At 39.5% G+C, this 17,253-nt stretch overlaps 1 protein-coding gene and 1 long non-coding RNA gene across 3 annotated transcripts in view; one reads left to right on the forward strand and one right to left on the reverse strand.

Annotated features, from left to right (window-relative positions):
* Window positions 1-7,993: 7,993 nt before the first annotated feature.
* On the reverse strand, window positions 7,994-11,200 carry LOC115131198 (uncharacterized). 2 transcript variants are annotated; one of them, XR_010464137.1, is made up of 2 exons: window positions 11,124-11,200; window positions 7,994-8,532 (listed from the first exon to the last, which is right to left on the reverse strand). It is a non-coding gene; the product is annotated as an uncharacterized LOC115131198 (long non-coding RNA). The 2 variants fall into 2 exon arrangements; XR_003863913.2 differs by lacking the exon at window positions 11,124-11,200 and adding an exon at window positions 9,151-9,211.
* A 298-nt stretch (window positions 11,201-11,498) lies between these two features.
* LOC135572079 (NXPE family member 3-like) overlaps window positions 11,499-17,253 on the forward strand; it is a 22,014-nt gene continuing 16,259 nt past the window's right edge. The window contains 2 exon segments of the mRNA XM_065019087.1: window positions 11,499-11,508; window positions 15,632-15,696. Coding sequence (XP_064875159.1) covers window positions 11,499-11,508; window positions 15,632-15,696 — 75 coding nt within the window.

The raw sequence follows: 17,253 nt of genomic DNA on the forward strand, positions 1-17,253 counted from the left end.
TTGGGAGAAGGAGAAATGGGGAAGGCTTGGGCGAGTTGCTGTTGGGGGTGCAGTGCTGTTGACCGGGGTAGGAGTAGCCAGGTGGAAAGCATGGCCAGCCGTAGAAAAATGCTTATTGAAATTCTCAATTATGGTGGATTTATCAGTGGTGACAGTGTTTCCTATCTTCAGTGCAGTGGGCAGCTGGGAGGAGGTGTTCTTATTCTCCATGGACTTTACAGTGTCCCAGAACTTTTTTGAGTTAGTGTTGCAGGAAGCAAATTTCTGCTTGAAAAAGCTAGCCTTGGCTTTTCTAACTGCCTGTGTATAATGGTTTCTAGCTTCCCTGAACAGCTGCATATCACGGGGGCTGTTCGATGCTAATGCAGAACGCCATAGGATGTTTTTGTGTTGGTTAAGGGCAGTCAGGTCTGGGGAGAACCAAGGGCCATATCTCTTCCTGGTTCTAAATTTCTTGAATGGGGCATGTTTATTTAAGATGGTTAGGAAGGCATTTAAAAAAATATCCAGGCATCCTCTACTGACGGGATGAGATCAATATCCTTCCAGGATACCCCGGCCAGGTCGATTAGAAAGGCCTGCTCGCTGAAATGTTTCAGGGAGCGTTTTACAGTGATGAGTGGAGGTCGTTTGACCGCTGACCCTCAACATGGGGGGCCCACAGAAGTGTGTGCTTAGACCCTTTTTGTGCTCCCTGTTAATCCTTGACTGCGTGGCCACTCTCGACCACTCATGACTCCAACACCATCATCAAGTTTGCTGACGACACAACGGTGGTAGGTCTGATCACCGGCGACAATGAGGTAAATAGGCGGTCAGAGACCTGGCAGTGTGTTGCTGGGACAATAACCTATCCCTCAATTTAAGTAAAACCAAGGAGATGATTGTGCTCTACAGGAAACAGAGGGGCGAGTACGCCTCCATCCACATTGACAGGGCTGCAGTGGAGCGGGTCAAGAGCTTCAAGTTCCTTGTGTCTACTTCACTAAGGAATTAACATGGTCCACACAAACCAACACAGTTGTGAAGAAGGCACGACAACTCATCTTCCCTCCCAACCCTGTACTGGGTTCACATGGAAACAAAAATGTATAGGTGAAATGTGTTTTTATATGCAAGGGTACATTTTGTAATGTAATGAAGAAAAATGTACTGCACATTAACAGATTAATAAATGCCAATTTGAACTCAAGAAATGCTGTAGTATGCAATGATACTATCTATAGTAAATAAGAATTACATTTATTTCACAAGTTTCTCAGCTCGTTACCTGTATAAAAGACACCTGGGAGCCAGAAATCTTTCTGATTGAGAGGGGGTCAAATACTTATTTCTCTCATTAAAATGCAAATCAATTTATAACATTTTTGACATGCGTTTTTCTGGATTTTTTGGTTGTTATTCTGTCTCTCACTGTTCAAATAAACCTACCATTAAAATTATAGACTGATCATTTCATTGTCAGTGGGCAAACATACAAAATCAGCAGTAGATCAAATACTTTTTTCCCTCACTGTATGTAGTAGAGTCATTGAGGTATTTCACCCTAAAATTGCAATTGAACCATTTCTCAATGTAAAAATACCTGTTCTCCCCTTAATCCATCATGTCTGCCTCCCCAACAGGCACCTACTGCTTCAATTAAAAAAATAATACTAATCTAACAAAGCATCGCTGTCTGATGAAAATCACTTATCTCCAAAGCAGAAACTTGTCAGGAAATTGGAAACATGGGCATGTTTCAATAAATGTAAAAACAATTTAGTTGTAAGGTTTTCATCATGTAACTTCAAGGTAGCAAAAATGATCTAGCATATTTTCACAATTGTATTGCTTACCATTGCAATTTTTACAGACTTGCTCTTTACTTCTGGTGCAGGCAAGGAAGATGATCCCAAAATCACACAACACCAACGCAACTACCAAACCAACAACAACCACTACAAGAGCCTTTTCTGAAACAAACATAAAAATGAATGTCATGAAGTATCTATCACAATTTTTACCCAAGAAAATGTAAAAATAGGTTGGCAGATTTAGGTTCATATATTGGTACAAGACAACAATGATGTGCTATAAATCAATGGGCCTACAGATGTAAGATCTTAATTTGATCACTATTATGTTGTTGAAAAATGTCCAGCACAGCAGGAAATGCAAACTTCTATTGCATTTGAGGTTATTAAAAGCTTCTAAAATGTGTAATTTCCACTTTGAAATGTCAGACTTAATTTGCCCTAACAAAAAATGTATCAACCCCTACAAAAAAGTCCATTAATTAAAATCCACATAATAAGTCACAATTCCTGTTGCTGTAGGAAAATGTTCCTGCTATAGCAAATTGGCTCCAAATAAGATCCTACATCTGCACACTTCAAGCATCAGAGAGAAGGGCTGAGGTTGTTCTTGGAGAGGCTGTAGACACAGCTCATTGTAGGAGAGGGAGTCTCAGGGCTCTTCTCACACTCATCACTCCTGTTCCCAGGGGTGTAAATGACTCCTGGATAGGATTCTCTTGATCCAGTACACACTGTGTTCTCATGTACAGGTCCCAGAGAGCACTGTACACTGCAGAGTCACATTGTCTCCTGGGTGGAATGGGCCAGACATTGGCAGCTGTACCACGGTCTTGTAATCAGACCTCTCGTGATTCTTACCTAAATGGTACATTTATGGTTTCATATAAATCAATCTGAAACAACACTTTCTTAAATGCACATAAATGTATAAAACCAAACAGACACATAAAAAACATATGAAGATGTAAGATCCCTGAACTAAAGGCCATTAATAACTTCTCATTACCTTCTAATACTGACCTTGTCGCCGACTGGGAAAATCAATGTTCGTTGGATCTAGTCACCGTCCCTGTCGGTCTGGGGTGTACACCGCTCTGGTCTTTAACTAGGTCTTAAATAATGGGACCAGACCCACTCGTGCACGATTTTCGGCGTACGACCTTCAGATGACAGAGACGGGTATTTTAGATCCCGGTTTCGAAGGACCAATTGTTACTGGAATTAAATTCCTACATGTTTTAATACCCAATTAAATGCAACACTCTGTCCACTCCTAAGAACTTGTAAGACTCTTATTTGCATAAAATGGACAGAGACCAGTCTCAAAATCAATCAGCAGCGTTTATTATCGAGAGTACTGAACATGAAACATTTTACAACAGGTTATAAACTGAAAATGACGTCCTTAGTTTTCGAACTGTCCCGTCTCATGTCCACTCCAGTACAATGGCTGTATAGTTCTCAAGCCTTCCAACATCGTCTCTCCTAATTTGGATAATTTATGACCGAGCCAAGGGCTGCCTGTGTAGATAAGCATTCTAGCCAGTCTGACGATAAGTTCATTCATTTCTACCAAGGAACAGACAGTCATTGTTCTAATTCTTGATTATATTTACACACATTATATTCTGTACTAGGATTAAAAGAAAAGTCATACATCTATAGAGTAACATAATAGTATTCTGATTAGTCAGTCCTGATTGAAATGTATACATAAATCATTATTGATCCAAAAAAATCCCTTAACAGGCGTTCTGCATTAGCATCGAATAGCCCCCGTGATATGCAACTTTTCAGGGAAGTTAGGAACAAATATACACAGGCAGTTAGAAAAGCTAAGGCAAGCTTTTTCAAACAGAAATTTGCATCCTGTAGTACTAACTCAAAAAAGTTCTGGGACACTAAAGTCCATGGAGAATAAGAGCACCTCCTCCCAGCTGCCCACTGAGGCTAGGAAACACTGTCACCACCGATAAATCCACTATAATTGAGAATTTCAATAAAGATTTCTCTACAGCTGGCCGTGCTTTCCACATGGCTACCCTTACCCCGGTCAACTGCCCGGCACCCTCCACAGCAACCCGCCAAAGAGCCCCACCATTTCTCCTTTACATAAAATCCAGATAGCTGATGTTCTGAAAGAGCTGCAAAATCTGGACCCCTACAAATCAGCCGGGCTGATTTCGTATCGTCTGAGATTCCCAAAGATTGGAAAGCTGCCGCAGTCATCCCCCTCTTCAAAGGGGGTGACACTCTAGACCCAAACTGCTACAGACCTATATCTATCCTACCCTGTCTTTCTAAGGTCTTCGAAAGCCAAGTTAACAAACAGATTACTGACCATTTCGAATCCCACCAAACCTTCTCCGCTATGCAATCTGGTTTCAGAGCTGGTCATGGGTGCACCTCAGCCACGCTCAAGGTCCTAAACGACATCATAACTGCCATCGATAAGAGACATTACTGTGCAGCCGTATTCATTGACCTGGCCAAGGCTTTCGACTCTGTCAATCACAACATTCTTATAGGCAGACTCGACAGCCTTGGTTTTTCAAATGATTGCCTCGCCTGGTTTACCAACTACTTCTCTGATAGAGTTCAGTGTGTCAAATCGGAGGTCCTGTTTTCCGGACCTCTGACAGTCTCTATGGGTGTGCCACAGGGTTCAATTCTCGGGCCGACTCTCTTTTCTGCATACATCAATGATGTTACTCTTGCTGCTGGTGATTCTCTGATCCACCTCTACGCAGATGACACCATTCTGTATACTTCTGCCCCCTCCTTGGACACTGTGTTAACTGACCTCCAGACGAGCTTCAATGCCATACAACTCTCCTTCCGTGGCCTCCAACTGCTCTTAAACGCAAGTAAAACTAAATGCATGCTTTTAAATCGATCACTGCCCGCACCTGCTCGCCCATCCAGCATCACTACCTGGGTGTCTGGTTAGACTGTAAACTCTCCTTCCAGACTTACATTAAGCATCTCCAATCCAAAATTAAATCTAGAATCGGCTTCCTATATCGCAACAAAGCATCTTCAGTCATGCTGCCAAACATACCCTCATAAAACTGACCATCCTACTGATCCTCGACTTCGGTGATGTCATCTATAAAATAGCCTCCAACACTCTACTCAACAAACTGGATGCAGTCTATCACAGAGCCATCCGTTTTGTCACCAAAGCCCCATACACTACCCACCATTGCGACCTGTACCCTCTCGTTGGTTGGCCCTCGCTTCATACTCGTCGCCAAACCCACTGGCTACAGGTTATCTACAAGTCTCTGCTAGGTAAAGCCCCGCCTTATCTCAGCTCACTGGTCACCATAGCAGCACCCACTCGTAGCATGCACTCCAGCAGGTATATCTCACTGGTCACCCCCAATGCCAATTCCTCCTTTGGTCGTCTTTCTTTCCAGTTCTCTGCTGCTCATGATGCAAAAATCTCTTAAGCTGTAACCTCATCAAATAAATGTAATTCTAATTTACTATAGATGATGTCATAATGAAATCATGAAAAACCGCCATGGCCCATACCGCTTCTGCTGCCTTGTCTGATCTGCTGATATTGTTGATGATGAGAAGATTTCCAACTTTTACTTTCTCCGTTGTGAAACGTATGTCGTTCAAATATCTATTAGGAACAAAATCCAAAATCCAATACTTATTTTCCACCATAAATTGCAAATAAATTCATTAAAAATCCTACAATGTGATTTTCTGGATTTTTTTCTCTCATTTTGTCTGTCATAGTTGAAGTGTACCTATGATGAAAATTACAGGCCTCTCTCATCTTTTTAAGTGGGAGAACTTGCACAATTGGTGGCTGACTAAATACTTTTTTGCCCCACTGTATTTATAAAAAAATATGAAGGTTCACAGGATCAAGATGGAGGACCGTTGAATTATGCTGCATTGAATTTCTCTGAGAGGAAAACTAAAATAGGAAGAAAGAAGAGAGACACCACAGGAGACTGTGTACTCTGATGTCAGGTGTTCAGACTGGGACTGAACTTTGTTCATGTGCAGAGGAATGGGTCTATTTTGGTCAAGAAACTCTTATTAGTATATATGTATATAATGTATCCAGACAGTCATGACATTTTAGCCTTGCTGATACTATAATGTATCATAGAATAAACTTGTTCTTCTAGGAGTGTTCTCTGTCAGAGCACCACTGTTATGGAATGGCTTGTCATGTGAGGTAGAGGGCCAGAAACCATTGAGGTCTTTAAATCATGCAGGAATACCTATCTTTTTTGCTTGGCCTTTAATCTTAGTCTTTGATTGTATTGTTTTTTTAGACTTCCTTGGTGATTCTATATTCTTCTCTTGTATCATATCTCTTGTATGTCAGCCTTTTGTTTAGACATACTGTTTAACCATGAGCCAACTCAGTGGCCTTGTGTTTATTGTCTACCGTGAGATTAGAAGGTTGAGGGTTGGATCCCCGGTCGAGTCATGTGAATTACTCTAAAAATGGGAATGAATGCCTCTCTGCTTGGCACTCAATATAAAGGAGATGGATTGGGTTAAGTGTCCTTTCCAGGAGGTGTACTTGTACATCAATGTCACGACTTCAACCGAAGTCAGCTCCACTCCTTGTTCGGTCGGCGATCGGCATCACCGGCTTTCTAGCTATCGCTGCTCCATTTCTCATATGTCCATTTGTTTTGTCTTGTTCCATTACACACCTGGTTTTCATTCCACAATCACACTGCATGTATTTAGTCCTCTGTTCTCCATGTCTTTGTGTGTAATTGTTTGTTATGTGGATAGTCAGGCTCCATACTTTTGCTATGTTCCGTGTTTTTGGCACGTTATTGTTTTTTTGTGCTGTCATTTTTGGACCGGAATTGAAGTGCGCCTGTTTAACTTCATATGGCTGCAGGGGCAGTATTGAGTAGCTTGGATGAAAAGGTGCCCATTGTAAACGGCCAGCTCCTCAGTCTCAGTTGCTAAGATATGCATATTATTATTAGTATTGGATAGAAAACACTAAAGTTTCCAAAACTGTCAAAATATTGTCTGTGAGTATAACAGAACTGATATTGCAGGCGAAACCCTGAGGAAAATCAAAACAGGAAGTGGCTTCTATTTTGAAAACTCCATGTTCCATAGCCTCCCTTTGCTGGATTTAAAGGGATTTGAACCAGATTCATTTTCCTATCGCTTCCTCAAGGTGTCAACAGTCTTCAGACATAGTTTCAGGCTTTTATTTTGAAAAATGAGCCAGAACGATAACATCGCGTCAAGTGGTCACATGAGTTTTGTTTGCGCAACAGAATTTGGACAGCCATTGTTTTCCCCTCTCCTACTGTGAAAGACAGTTGCAGTTGATATATTATAGATTATGTATTTTAAAAACAACCTGAGGATTGATTATAAAAAACATTTGACATGTTTCTGTGGACATTATGGTAACTATTTGGAATTTGTGTCTGCGTTGTCGTGACCGCTCTTTCCTGTGGATTTCTGAACATAACGCGACAGAGTTATTTTGGATATAAAAATAATCTTTATGGAACAAAAGGAACATTTGTTGTGTTACTGGCAGTCTCGTGAGTGAAAACATCTGAAGATCAAAGGTAAACGATTAATTTGATTGCATTTCTGAATTTTGTGACCGAGCTACCTGATGCTAAGTGTACTTAATGTTTATCGTGCGATCGATAAATTTACACAAAGGCTTGGATTGCTTTCGCTGTAAAGCATAATTTCAAATTCTGACACCACAGGTGGATTAACAAAAGGCTAAACTGTGTTTTCCTATATTGCACTTGTGATTTCATAAATATACATATTTATAGTATGTAGCGCTATGCTATTCAGCGGTTGTTAAATGACACTTATCCCGATAGGGGGATTGCAGCCATAACAAGTTAATACACTCTGCTCTCCTGCACCTGACTTCGCCTCCCGTACACACCCCTGACAATCAAGCTGCCTTCCACTATTAAATATTGAACCTATGAGCCGTTCTGGCTCGGACAAGGATTACTTAACTATTTTATCTACAATAAAGTTTGTTGCAATTTTTGTTGATCATCCCCCATTTGAAGTAATTTCTCTTTTTGCTATAATGTACAATTGTATTATGGTTCCATTTTTATTGTTAATTATTTTTCCTAAATGTATGAATGTTGTGGTATTTACTGTAACCCATGACACAAACAATAAGATAGCATACCTTCTTAAACATTGTATTTAATGTAGGTTAATTATGTTCAACAGTATTTCTTCAGGTCCAGCAGCATGATTATAGCTGTAACACACCAGCATGTACCAGTAGGGCTGTGTAGAATCATCAAACTACTTTATAATTAAACAGTCTGATTCATCATGTTATTTAAAAAAAATTGAGCTTTTATTTTTTTTTTGTTGATTTATACAATTGTCATCAAAGTTCAACTCTTTGAAATGGACTACTAATTAAACATACTGCACATGCAGTCACACTTAATTTCAGAAATAATCAAAGAAAGAAGAAAGCACAAGCCACACTGTATACAGGATTGGTTAGTAACTCTGGGATTTACACCCCTTCAAACTATAGAAAACAAACTGTAATCTATGTCTGTAAAAAAAGATTGCTTGTTTCTGTCAGGTTGCAACTTAAAATGGTTGACCGACTGGATGCTCCCCGTTCTTTCATTTCTTTCTCCTGGTTCCAGTTGTCTTGGTCATAAAGGTCACTGCAGTGTAATTGAGGCCAGTCACCACTGAATCCCTGAGAAGAAACATGGAGAGAAAAACAGCAATTCCTGAGATGAGTGAATCACTCATCTTAATTATAGAATTGATGTTAATCATTAAGATAGTCACATACTTAAAAAAAAATATATGAACCCCATCCATCCACCCCCCCAGCATAACAGTATGGTGCCTGCATAACAGCATGGTGGGAGTGTGTGAGCAAGTTGACACAATGTCAGATGTTACAAATCCCTTTTGGCCCGATAGCTTAGGAGGGGTGGTAACGAGACCCATAACTCATGCAAATTATAATAGTGAAAAAGAGAGAACGAAATAACCACAGACAACTAAATTACCGTCAAACACTCATGGTTTATTGGAAAACACACGGTAATGGGGGGAGCAGGAAAAGGGGCTGAACTGGACTCAAGGAAAGAAATAATAAGTATCCAAAACCACCCCTAAGCTAGACTAGCCTACTTCACCAGCTAACTAACTAAACCAAAATACAGTGGGTTGTCTGACCAGTTCTACCTAGTGTTTTTATACAAAGTATTCCTACGGGTAATGTATGCCCATGGGCACCCATGGGCGACTTGTCTTGGTTCCCCCTTTTCCCACCATCAAACACCATAACACAAACAATACTCACAGATGGGTACAAAGTGATCTGGAGATGCTAAAACAAACAGAACTACCGAGAGATTGTATGAGAGATTGTATGACACAGAGAGATCGAGCTTTAGAGGAAACATGGGACAGGGTTTTTAAACCAAGGGAAAGGGGATGTGATAGGGTAATGGAAATAGGAGGTGTGTCTTCTGATTGATGATTGATTGGGGAGTGATGATTGCCACCTGTGAGGAGAGAAGGAGAGAAAAGAACACAGGATACACACACACACAGCATACCTGTATCCGTAACATCAGAGATACATAAAGATAAACAGGAAGTTAGAGCACTTGACTTGTAACCAGCTCACTCTTTGAATAGCTGCTCTGAGTTTATTGTCTCTAGACTGGTTGCTGAGGACACTAATAAATCAAACAAACATTGATTAGACTAAAGGAAAATATTCAAACAAGTCAGTCTTTTTCCTAACTAAATTGTGTACGTAGGAAGTATGTTATTTTTAAAACGAAATGGTCCAACTTTGAATAGCCTCCCAACATGATGATTTGTATAAATATAATTAAATGATTTGTTTAAAATTCAATGTTTCATGTAGTCAAGAAAATGGCAAATTTTAGCACCAGTTATTTAATTGTGGCAAAAGTTATTAAATTCCAGCACGTTTAATACTCACCATTTGTTTCCTTTTGACTTGAGTGGATGAAGAACAGTAACACAGCATTCAGCATTAATGCTCCACACAGACTAATAACAACTGGAACCAGTGCATTACAGTCCATCCCTACTACAAATACATGGTGAACATAATAACAATACAATGAAAACAGCTTTTTATGATCTAATAACAAAATAATGAACAATAGGAACTTCTTTGTCCATGTCACGATCTTCGTAAGCATACTCAGATCAAAGCTCAGCGTGATATGGGTTCCACATTTTTTATTATAAGTGAACCGCACAATAAAACACCAAAGAATAAGCTAAACGTGACGTTCTGGAGTGCTCACAGGTACCAACACAAAAACAAGATCCCACAAAACACAGTGTGGAAATGGCTGCCTAAATATGATCCCAAATCAGAGACAACGATAAACAGCTACCTCTGATTGGAAACCATACCAGGCCAACATAGAAATAAAACAACCTTGATTACTCACCCTAGTCACACCCTGACCTAGCCAAAATAGAGAATAAAAAGGCTCTCTATGGTCAGGGTGTGACAGTCCAACCTTTTATAAAGGCTGCATTGTAAGTTCAATATATCTTAGTAGGCATTTTAATTGATTGTTGACCTCAGTTTGTTATTATGGTGCAATGTTAATCAGTTCTAAGGTTACGAGGCTTCTTCCCATCTGATCCTTTACAGTTCCTTTAATAGTGGTCATAAAAGTACATTTGGCATCCAGTTTTGTTCCGTTGCCGACCAGGATCTCACCACATGTGGCCACCGCACAGTAGTAAGTCCCAGCATCAGAGGGGCTGAGGTTGTTCTTGGAGAGGCTGAAGACACAGCTATGTGTAGGAGAGGGAGTTTCAGGGCTCTTCTTACACTCATCACTCTTGTTCCCAGAGGTGTTATTAATGAATCCTGGATGGGATTCTCCTGATCCGGCTCTGAACCAGTACACACTGTGTTCTCCTGTACAGGTCTCAGAGAGTCCTGAACACTGCAGAGTCATAGAGTGTCCTGGATGGACTGGGTCAGACACTGGCCTCTGCACTACAGTATGGTAGTGTGACCTTTGGTGATTCTTACCTAAATGGAATACATGTTTCGATTCTCTAATATATCACATGCTTCACAAAGATTCGAAGAGTTCCGTTTTGTCAGCTAATTGTATACATTAATGAGGGTTTTTCTTTTGTAATAACACATATGTGTATGCTACTACTGGCATTCAAACAATTCACACAACACAGTGGGTATGATGCGAGCTGTGTGAATAACATGTAAATGTACTACTGTTAATAGTATTTAGGCACTATGATTACCTTTCAATAGTAAAAGAGTCCCATTGATAAAGTTGACTTCATAGGCTGTTCTCGCTGCACAATAGTAAACGGCTTCATCTGTTGGGTCCGTGTTTGTAATAGCAAGTCGATACATCCCATCAGCATCAGCCTTCTCCACATTGAACCGCGAATGGTTAAAGTTCTTGTGCCATACAGGCTGTAGAAAAGGCCCATGGAGTTGGTGGAATAATCCTTTAATTCATTACCATTTACACAGCTGGGCCAGGGGCATTTAATTAGGTCAGGTGAAAATGTCCGACATATCTCAACTCCATAAAAGGAGGAAATTGCCATCGCTTGATCTCGCTGCTTTCTCTTCCTTAACTCCATCTGATCCAGAAGTTCTGTGCGTCCATGAATCCACGTAAGTCCACCGACTATGTTACCTTTCCTCTGAATTATCTGTGGCGATCGGGAGAGTGGGCCATTCAGTTATTGTTAATAGTTATTGCGGCTTGGAGCGCAGCTTCAAACATATTGTGTAATGTGAATTGTCAATGATTACGGATCCTCATAGGCCAATTATGCAATCGATATGGTTCATGTGTATTGAAATTAATTATATGTACACATGAAGACGAGTGAAATGAGAAACGTAATTGTTTGCTAACTGATTGACTTTGATCATGGGGATTATAGATTGTATAATCATTCACTGTTTGTATTCTTAATTTATGATAAATAGTTACGAGCCTAAATGACTCGCGGATGATTACTATTGACTTCTTAATGAACTGGACTGTTGAATTCCCTAAATTATGTTAATAATGAATGATATGATTTGATCTTTGATTATGAATTTGATTGGATATTTGTTTCCTTTGTGATGCAGCACAGACTACTCAGTAAATATACCACTTTATGGTTAAAGGAATTCCTGCCTCAGTCTCATACATTCCTCTGTCACCTGACACGTGACCACCTGTTCACCTTCACTGTCAGCCATCCTACATGTCCAGCTACCCACACAGATTCCATTAATCTTTCAAGGCATTATAATACTTGGTGAATAAAGGAGACTTGAGAGTGGAACAAGACTTAATGAAAAATGGTAACATTTAGCGTATGATCTGGAGCGTTTTTCTAAGATTAGTTTGATTATTTACACTCTGCTTATCAATTGAAGAAGGTATTGTAACTGTTTCGGGCTTTTATTAACCACCCAGATGAATCAATTATCAAAGTACGCCATAGCCTAATTTTACATGGAATTATAGAAATCAGTAGGCCTACTTTATATTTTTGATACCTACAATTTTCATTATTTGTTGGTGTTGTTAACCTAAAGTGAATGTAGCCTACATTAGACATGTTTCCATTGACACAGGTTTATTCGACAAAAGCAATGTCACAAAAAAACCCATTGCGTCTTATAGAAGCGGCAGATACAGGAGAAACCTTCTAAAGATCGGACACATTTTTATTCGTTCCACAGGGTGAATTTGTTTTGTAGAACTTTCTTTATTGCGACAAATGTTGATGGAAATTGTGTTTTTCGAAAAAAGGGTCATTGCCGAATAATTTGAATGTAGCTACGTTATGTCACGGTGTAACTGTAACGTTCCACTTCAAATTTAATCTTAAATGCCTACTGCTTGCACAATAAACATTCAACTATACAAATAATGTTTATTTGCAGGACACAAATGCCTGAATTGCTTCGCCTTTTGTGGTTGTCTGGCAAGTTTAACCATCCAATTGTTTCCGATCTACAGGAGTGCCCGTTTCACCATGGCACGGACCGTGGCGATACCTTGGCACATTATAATTATGAGAATATTGCAAACATTACTGAATTCTTGCATTATATCTGTTCGGGCTTTTACGGGCTACCGTAGACATGAAACTGCGCAATTGGCCTAAATGGGTAATGGGAACACTTCGATCACCACATTATTATTCGACACTATTTTTTTACTAATATAAGGGCTCTGAAAGTGTTACAATTGTAATCAATCAAGAGCGTTGAAATCATACCTTGAAATAACTGTCTCGTCTATAATGATATCAGAGCTGTATATAGCACATCAGTCAATCAGCCACTGAAATAGCCGCCTAGCTAACATTTCAATTATTTTCAATCACCATATTTGTCACTTTCGTCCTAAATAGGCCTGTATGTTATCCTACAATTTAATTGATGAATGAATTGTCTGTATTTTATGGCACCGATAAAAGAAAGCTATTGCGACACAAAGATGGCTAAATGGAAATGCACCGTAGATGACTGGCAATTGTCGAATACAATTTTCTACGTGCGACTGTTCTAAATGTCGTCAAAACAAATCAATGGACAAGGCCATGGAAACTTATTTTTTTCGAGTAATTTAATATTATTGCAAAATAACAATTATGGTGCCTTAGTCTTCACTAAAGCAGTGTCATTATCAGACCTATATGAATATTAGGCTAATGCATCATTATGTTTTCATTATTATAATTATTTACTTCAGTAGGCCTATATGAATTGTCACTCATGGTTGTTCAGCCCATATACAAAAGAGCATAAGAGCTAACAGTGACCGTTTTGAAGGTATTTCGTACACTTTGTATTTTGGTGATCAATAAGGAAAAACACCACTCTTGGATTGAAAACGAATTTGAATAAGAACAAACTCTTTTGGATTATTTGCTTACTATTTATGATGTTCTAGTTTGATTTAACTACAGCTTTTGACTGTCAGAAGTAGGAAGCTTTGGCTGTAACAAATGGCAAAGAGTCATGTGCTATTTATGCAGTTGTGAAAGCCCCCATAGTTGGTGCAAGATTGCAATCTTCAGAGGGACCTACTCTGTTTACGCTATTTTACAGGGGAATTGAATTATGTTTAGATATAATCCATATAGCCTGTATTCAAACAAACCCAGCATAAAGTGTTTGAACATGATTTTTCATTATGACATGGTCGTTGCCTACTAGAATGCAAGTTTGAACGAGCCTTTTTGAAGTGAAAATGCATTACAGCTATGCTGGAGTGGCAAGGACATATCCCAACATGCACCAGCTGCAGCACAGCCTGCCCAATAGGCTACATTTACAGAGACCTAATTTCTTGCTTCAGGTAGAAGTGTCTGAGTATTGATTTCTGTCAACAGTGTTGGGGAGTAACTGATTACACACACGTATAATACGATTGCAAACAACCTGAAACTGTAATCACTTACTATACCTGCACAAATATTGTAATCAGGTGACTGATACTTTTGAAAAATAGATTATTACTTTTTGGATTATTTTAAAGGCCCAGTGCAGTCAACAACTTGATTTCATGTGTGTTATATTTATTTCCACACGATGAGGTAAGAATAATATTGTGAAAATGATGATCATACCCATTTAGTGTAAGAGCTGTTTGAAAGGACCACCTGCAATGTCAGCCTGTTGTGGAATGGACTTTGGCCTGCCTGGTGACATCACCAGGCAATTAGAGAGCTCCAAACCTCTCTGCAAATAACAGCTAGTTTTCCCCACTCAGACAACTCCCAGACAGTCCTAGCAAACTTATCTTGAGAAATTGCTCTTTGCTAAGAAGCTATTTTATGTTTTTTTAATCGACGATTTTAATTGAAAAGAATCATAGGTACGTAACAATTACATTTTTCCCAGAAATTATTAAATCAAATCAATCAAAATTTTATTTGTCACATTACACATGGTTAGCAGATGTTAATGCGAGTGTAGCGAAATGCTTGTGCTTCTAGTTCCGACAATGCAGTGATAACCAACAAGTAATCTAACTAACAATTCCAAAACTACTGTCTTATACACAGTGTAAGGGGATAAGGAATATGTACATAAGGATATATGAATGAGTGATGGTACAGAGCAGCATACAGTAGATGGTATCGAGTACAGTATATACATATGAGATGAGTATGTAGACAAAGTAAACAAAGTGGCATAGTTAAAGTGGCTAGTGACATAAGAATGCAGTCGATGATCTAGAGTACAGTATATACATATGCATATGAGATGAATAGTGTAGGGTAAGTAACATTATTTAAGGTAGCATTGTTTAAAGTGGCTAGTGATATATTTACATCATTTCCCATCAATTCCCATTATTAAAGTGGCTGGAGTTGGGTCAGTGTCAATGACAGTGTGTTTGGCAGCAGCCACTCAATGTTAGTGATTGCTGTTTAACAGTCTGATGGCCTTGAGATAGAAGCTGTTTTTCAGTCTCTCGGTCCCAGCTTTGATGCACCTGTACTGACCTCGCCTTCTGGATGATAGCGGGGTGAACAGGCAGTGGTTCGGGTGGTTGATGTCCTTGATGATCTTTATGGCCTTCCTGTAACATCGGGTGGTGTAGGTGTCCTGGAGGGCAGGTAGTTTGCCCCCGGTGATGCGTTGTGCAGACCTCACTACCCTCTGGAGAGCCTTACGGTTGAGGGCGGAGCAGTTGCCGTACCAGGCGGTGATACAGCCCGCCAGGATGCTCTCGATTGTGCATCTGTAGAAGTTTGTGAGTGCTTTTGGTGACAAGCCGAATTTCTTCAGCCTCCTGAGGTTGAAGAGGCGCTGCTGCGCCTTCTTCACGACGCTGTCAGTGTGAGTGGACCAATTCAGTTTGTCTGTGATGTGTATGCCGAGGATATTGGATATTGGACCACTATTAGATATTGAGATTAAAACAGCTTCATTGGACCTTTTTTAAATTCAGCTACAGTCATAGGGTGGATAGCTGTAGGTTGGTACACTCGTTTGGGTGGGGAGAGATGGTCGAAAGCCATTATAGGAGATAATCATAAATGACTGACCATTCAGCACCGTCTACGAGTGCGTCGAGGGTATTTTTGTGGAGTAGCGCTTGTTGTAAGGTAGCCTATGACCTTTACGTCAGTAAGTACAAAATATTTTCAAAATAATACCTGGTGAATAAATGAGACTTTAGAGGTGTATGGAGAATAGTATTTCATATCCGTTTTGTAGGTTAGGCTACTAGACTTCATGAAAAATGGTAACATTTAACGTATGATCTGGAGCGCTTTCCTAAGATTAGTTTGATTATTTACACTGCTTATCCATTGAAGGTATTGTAACTGTTTCGGCTTGTTATTAACCACCCAGATTAATCAATTATCAAAATACGCCATAGCCTAATTTTACATGGTATAATAGAAATCAGTAGGCCTACCTCGTTTATATATATATTTTTTTTGGTCTTGTTAACCTAAAGTGAATGTAGGCTACATTAGACATATTTCCATTGACACGGGTTTATTCGACAAAAGCAATGTCACAAAAAAATCATTACAAGGTCTAATAGAAGCGGCAGATACAGGAGAAACCTAAAGATCGGAAAGATTTTTATTCGTTCCACAGGGTGACTTTTTGTTTTGTAGAACTTTCTTTATTGCGACAAATGATAACGGAAACGGTGTTTTTTGAAAAAAAAAAAGGTAATTGCCGAATCATTTTGAAGGTAGCTACGTTGGGCACTTTATGCCACGGTGTAACTAACGTTTCACTTCACATTTATTTTTAAATGCTTACTGCTTGCAAAATAAACATTCAACTATGCAAATGTGTATTTGCAGGACAAGGATTGCCTGAATTGCTTCGCATTACTTTTGTGGTTGTCTGGCAAGTTAAACCATCCAATTGTTTCCGATCTACAGGAGTGCCCGTTTCACCATGGCACGGACCGTGGCGATACGTTGGCACATTATAATTATGAGAATATTGCAAACATTACTGAATTCTTGCATTATATCTGTTCGGGCTTTTACGGGCTACCGTAGACATGAAACTGCGCAATTGGCCTATTTTTTTTTAACCTTTATTTTACTAGGCAAGTCAGTTAAGAACAAATTCTTATTTTCAATGACGGCCTAGGAACAGTGGGTTAACTGCCTTGTTCAGAGAACGACGGTTACTAGTTCAACGCTCTAACCACTAGGCTACCCTGCCGCCCCCCTAAATGGGTAATGGAAACACTTCGATCACCTCATTATTATTTGACACTATTTTTTTGCTAATATAAGGGCTCTGAAAGTGTTACAATTGTAATCAATCAAGAGCGTTGAAATCATACCTTGAAAGAACTGTCTCATCTGTAATGATATCAGAGCTGTATATAGCACATCAGTCAATCAGCCACTGAAA

The sequence above is a fragment of the Oncorhynchus nerka genome, linkage group LG6 (assembly GCF_034236695.1).
Source record: "Oncorhynchus nerka isolate Pitt River linkage group LG6, Oner_Uvic_2.0, whole genome shotgun sequence".
In the NCBI taxonomy this organism is placed as follows: Eukaryota; Metazoa; Chordata; class Actinopteri; order Salmoniformes; family Salmonidae; genus Oncorhynchus; species Oncorhynchus nerka.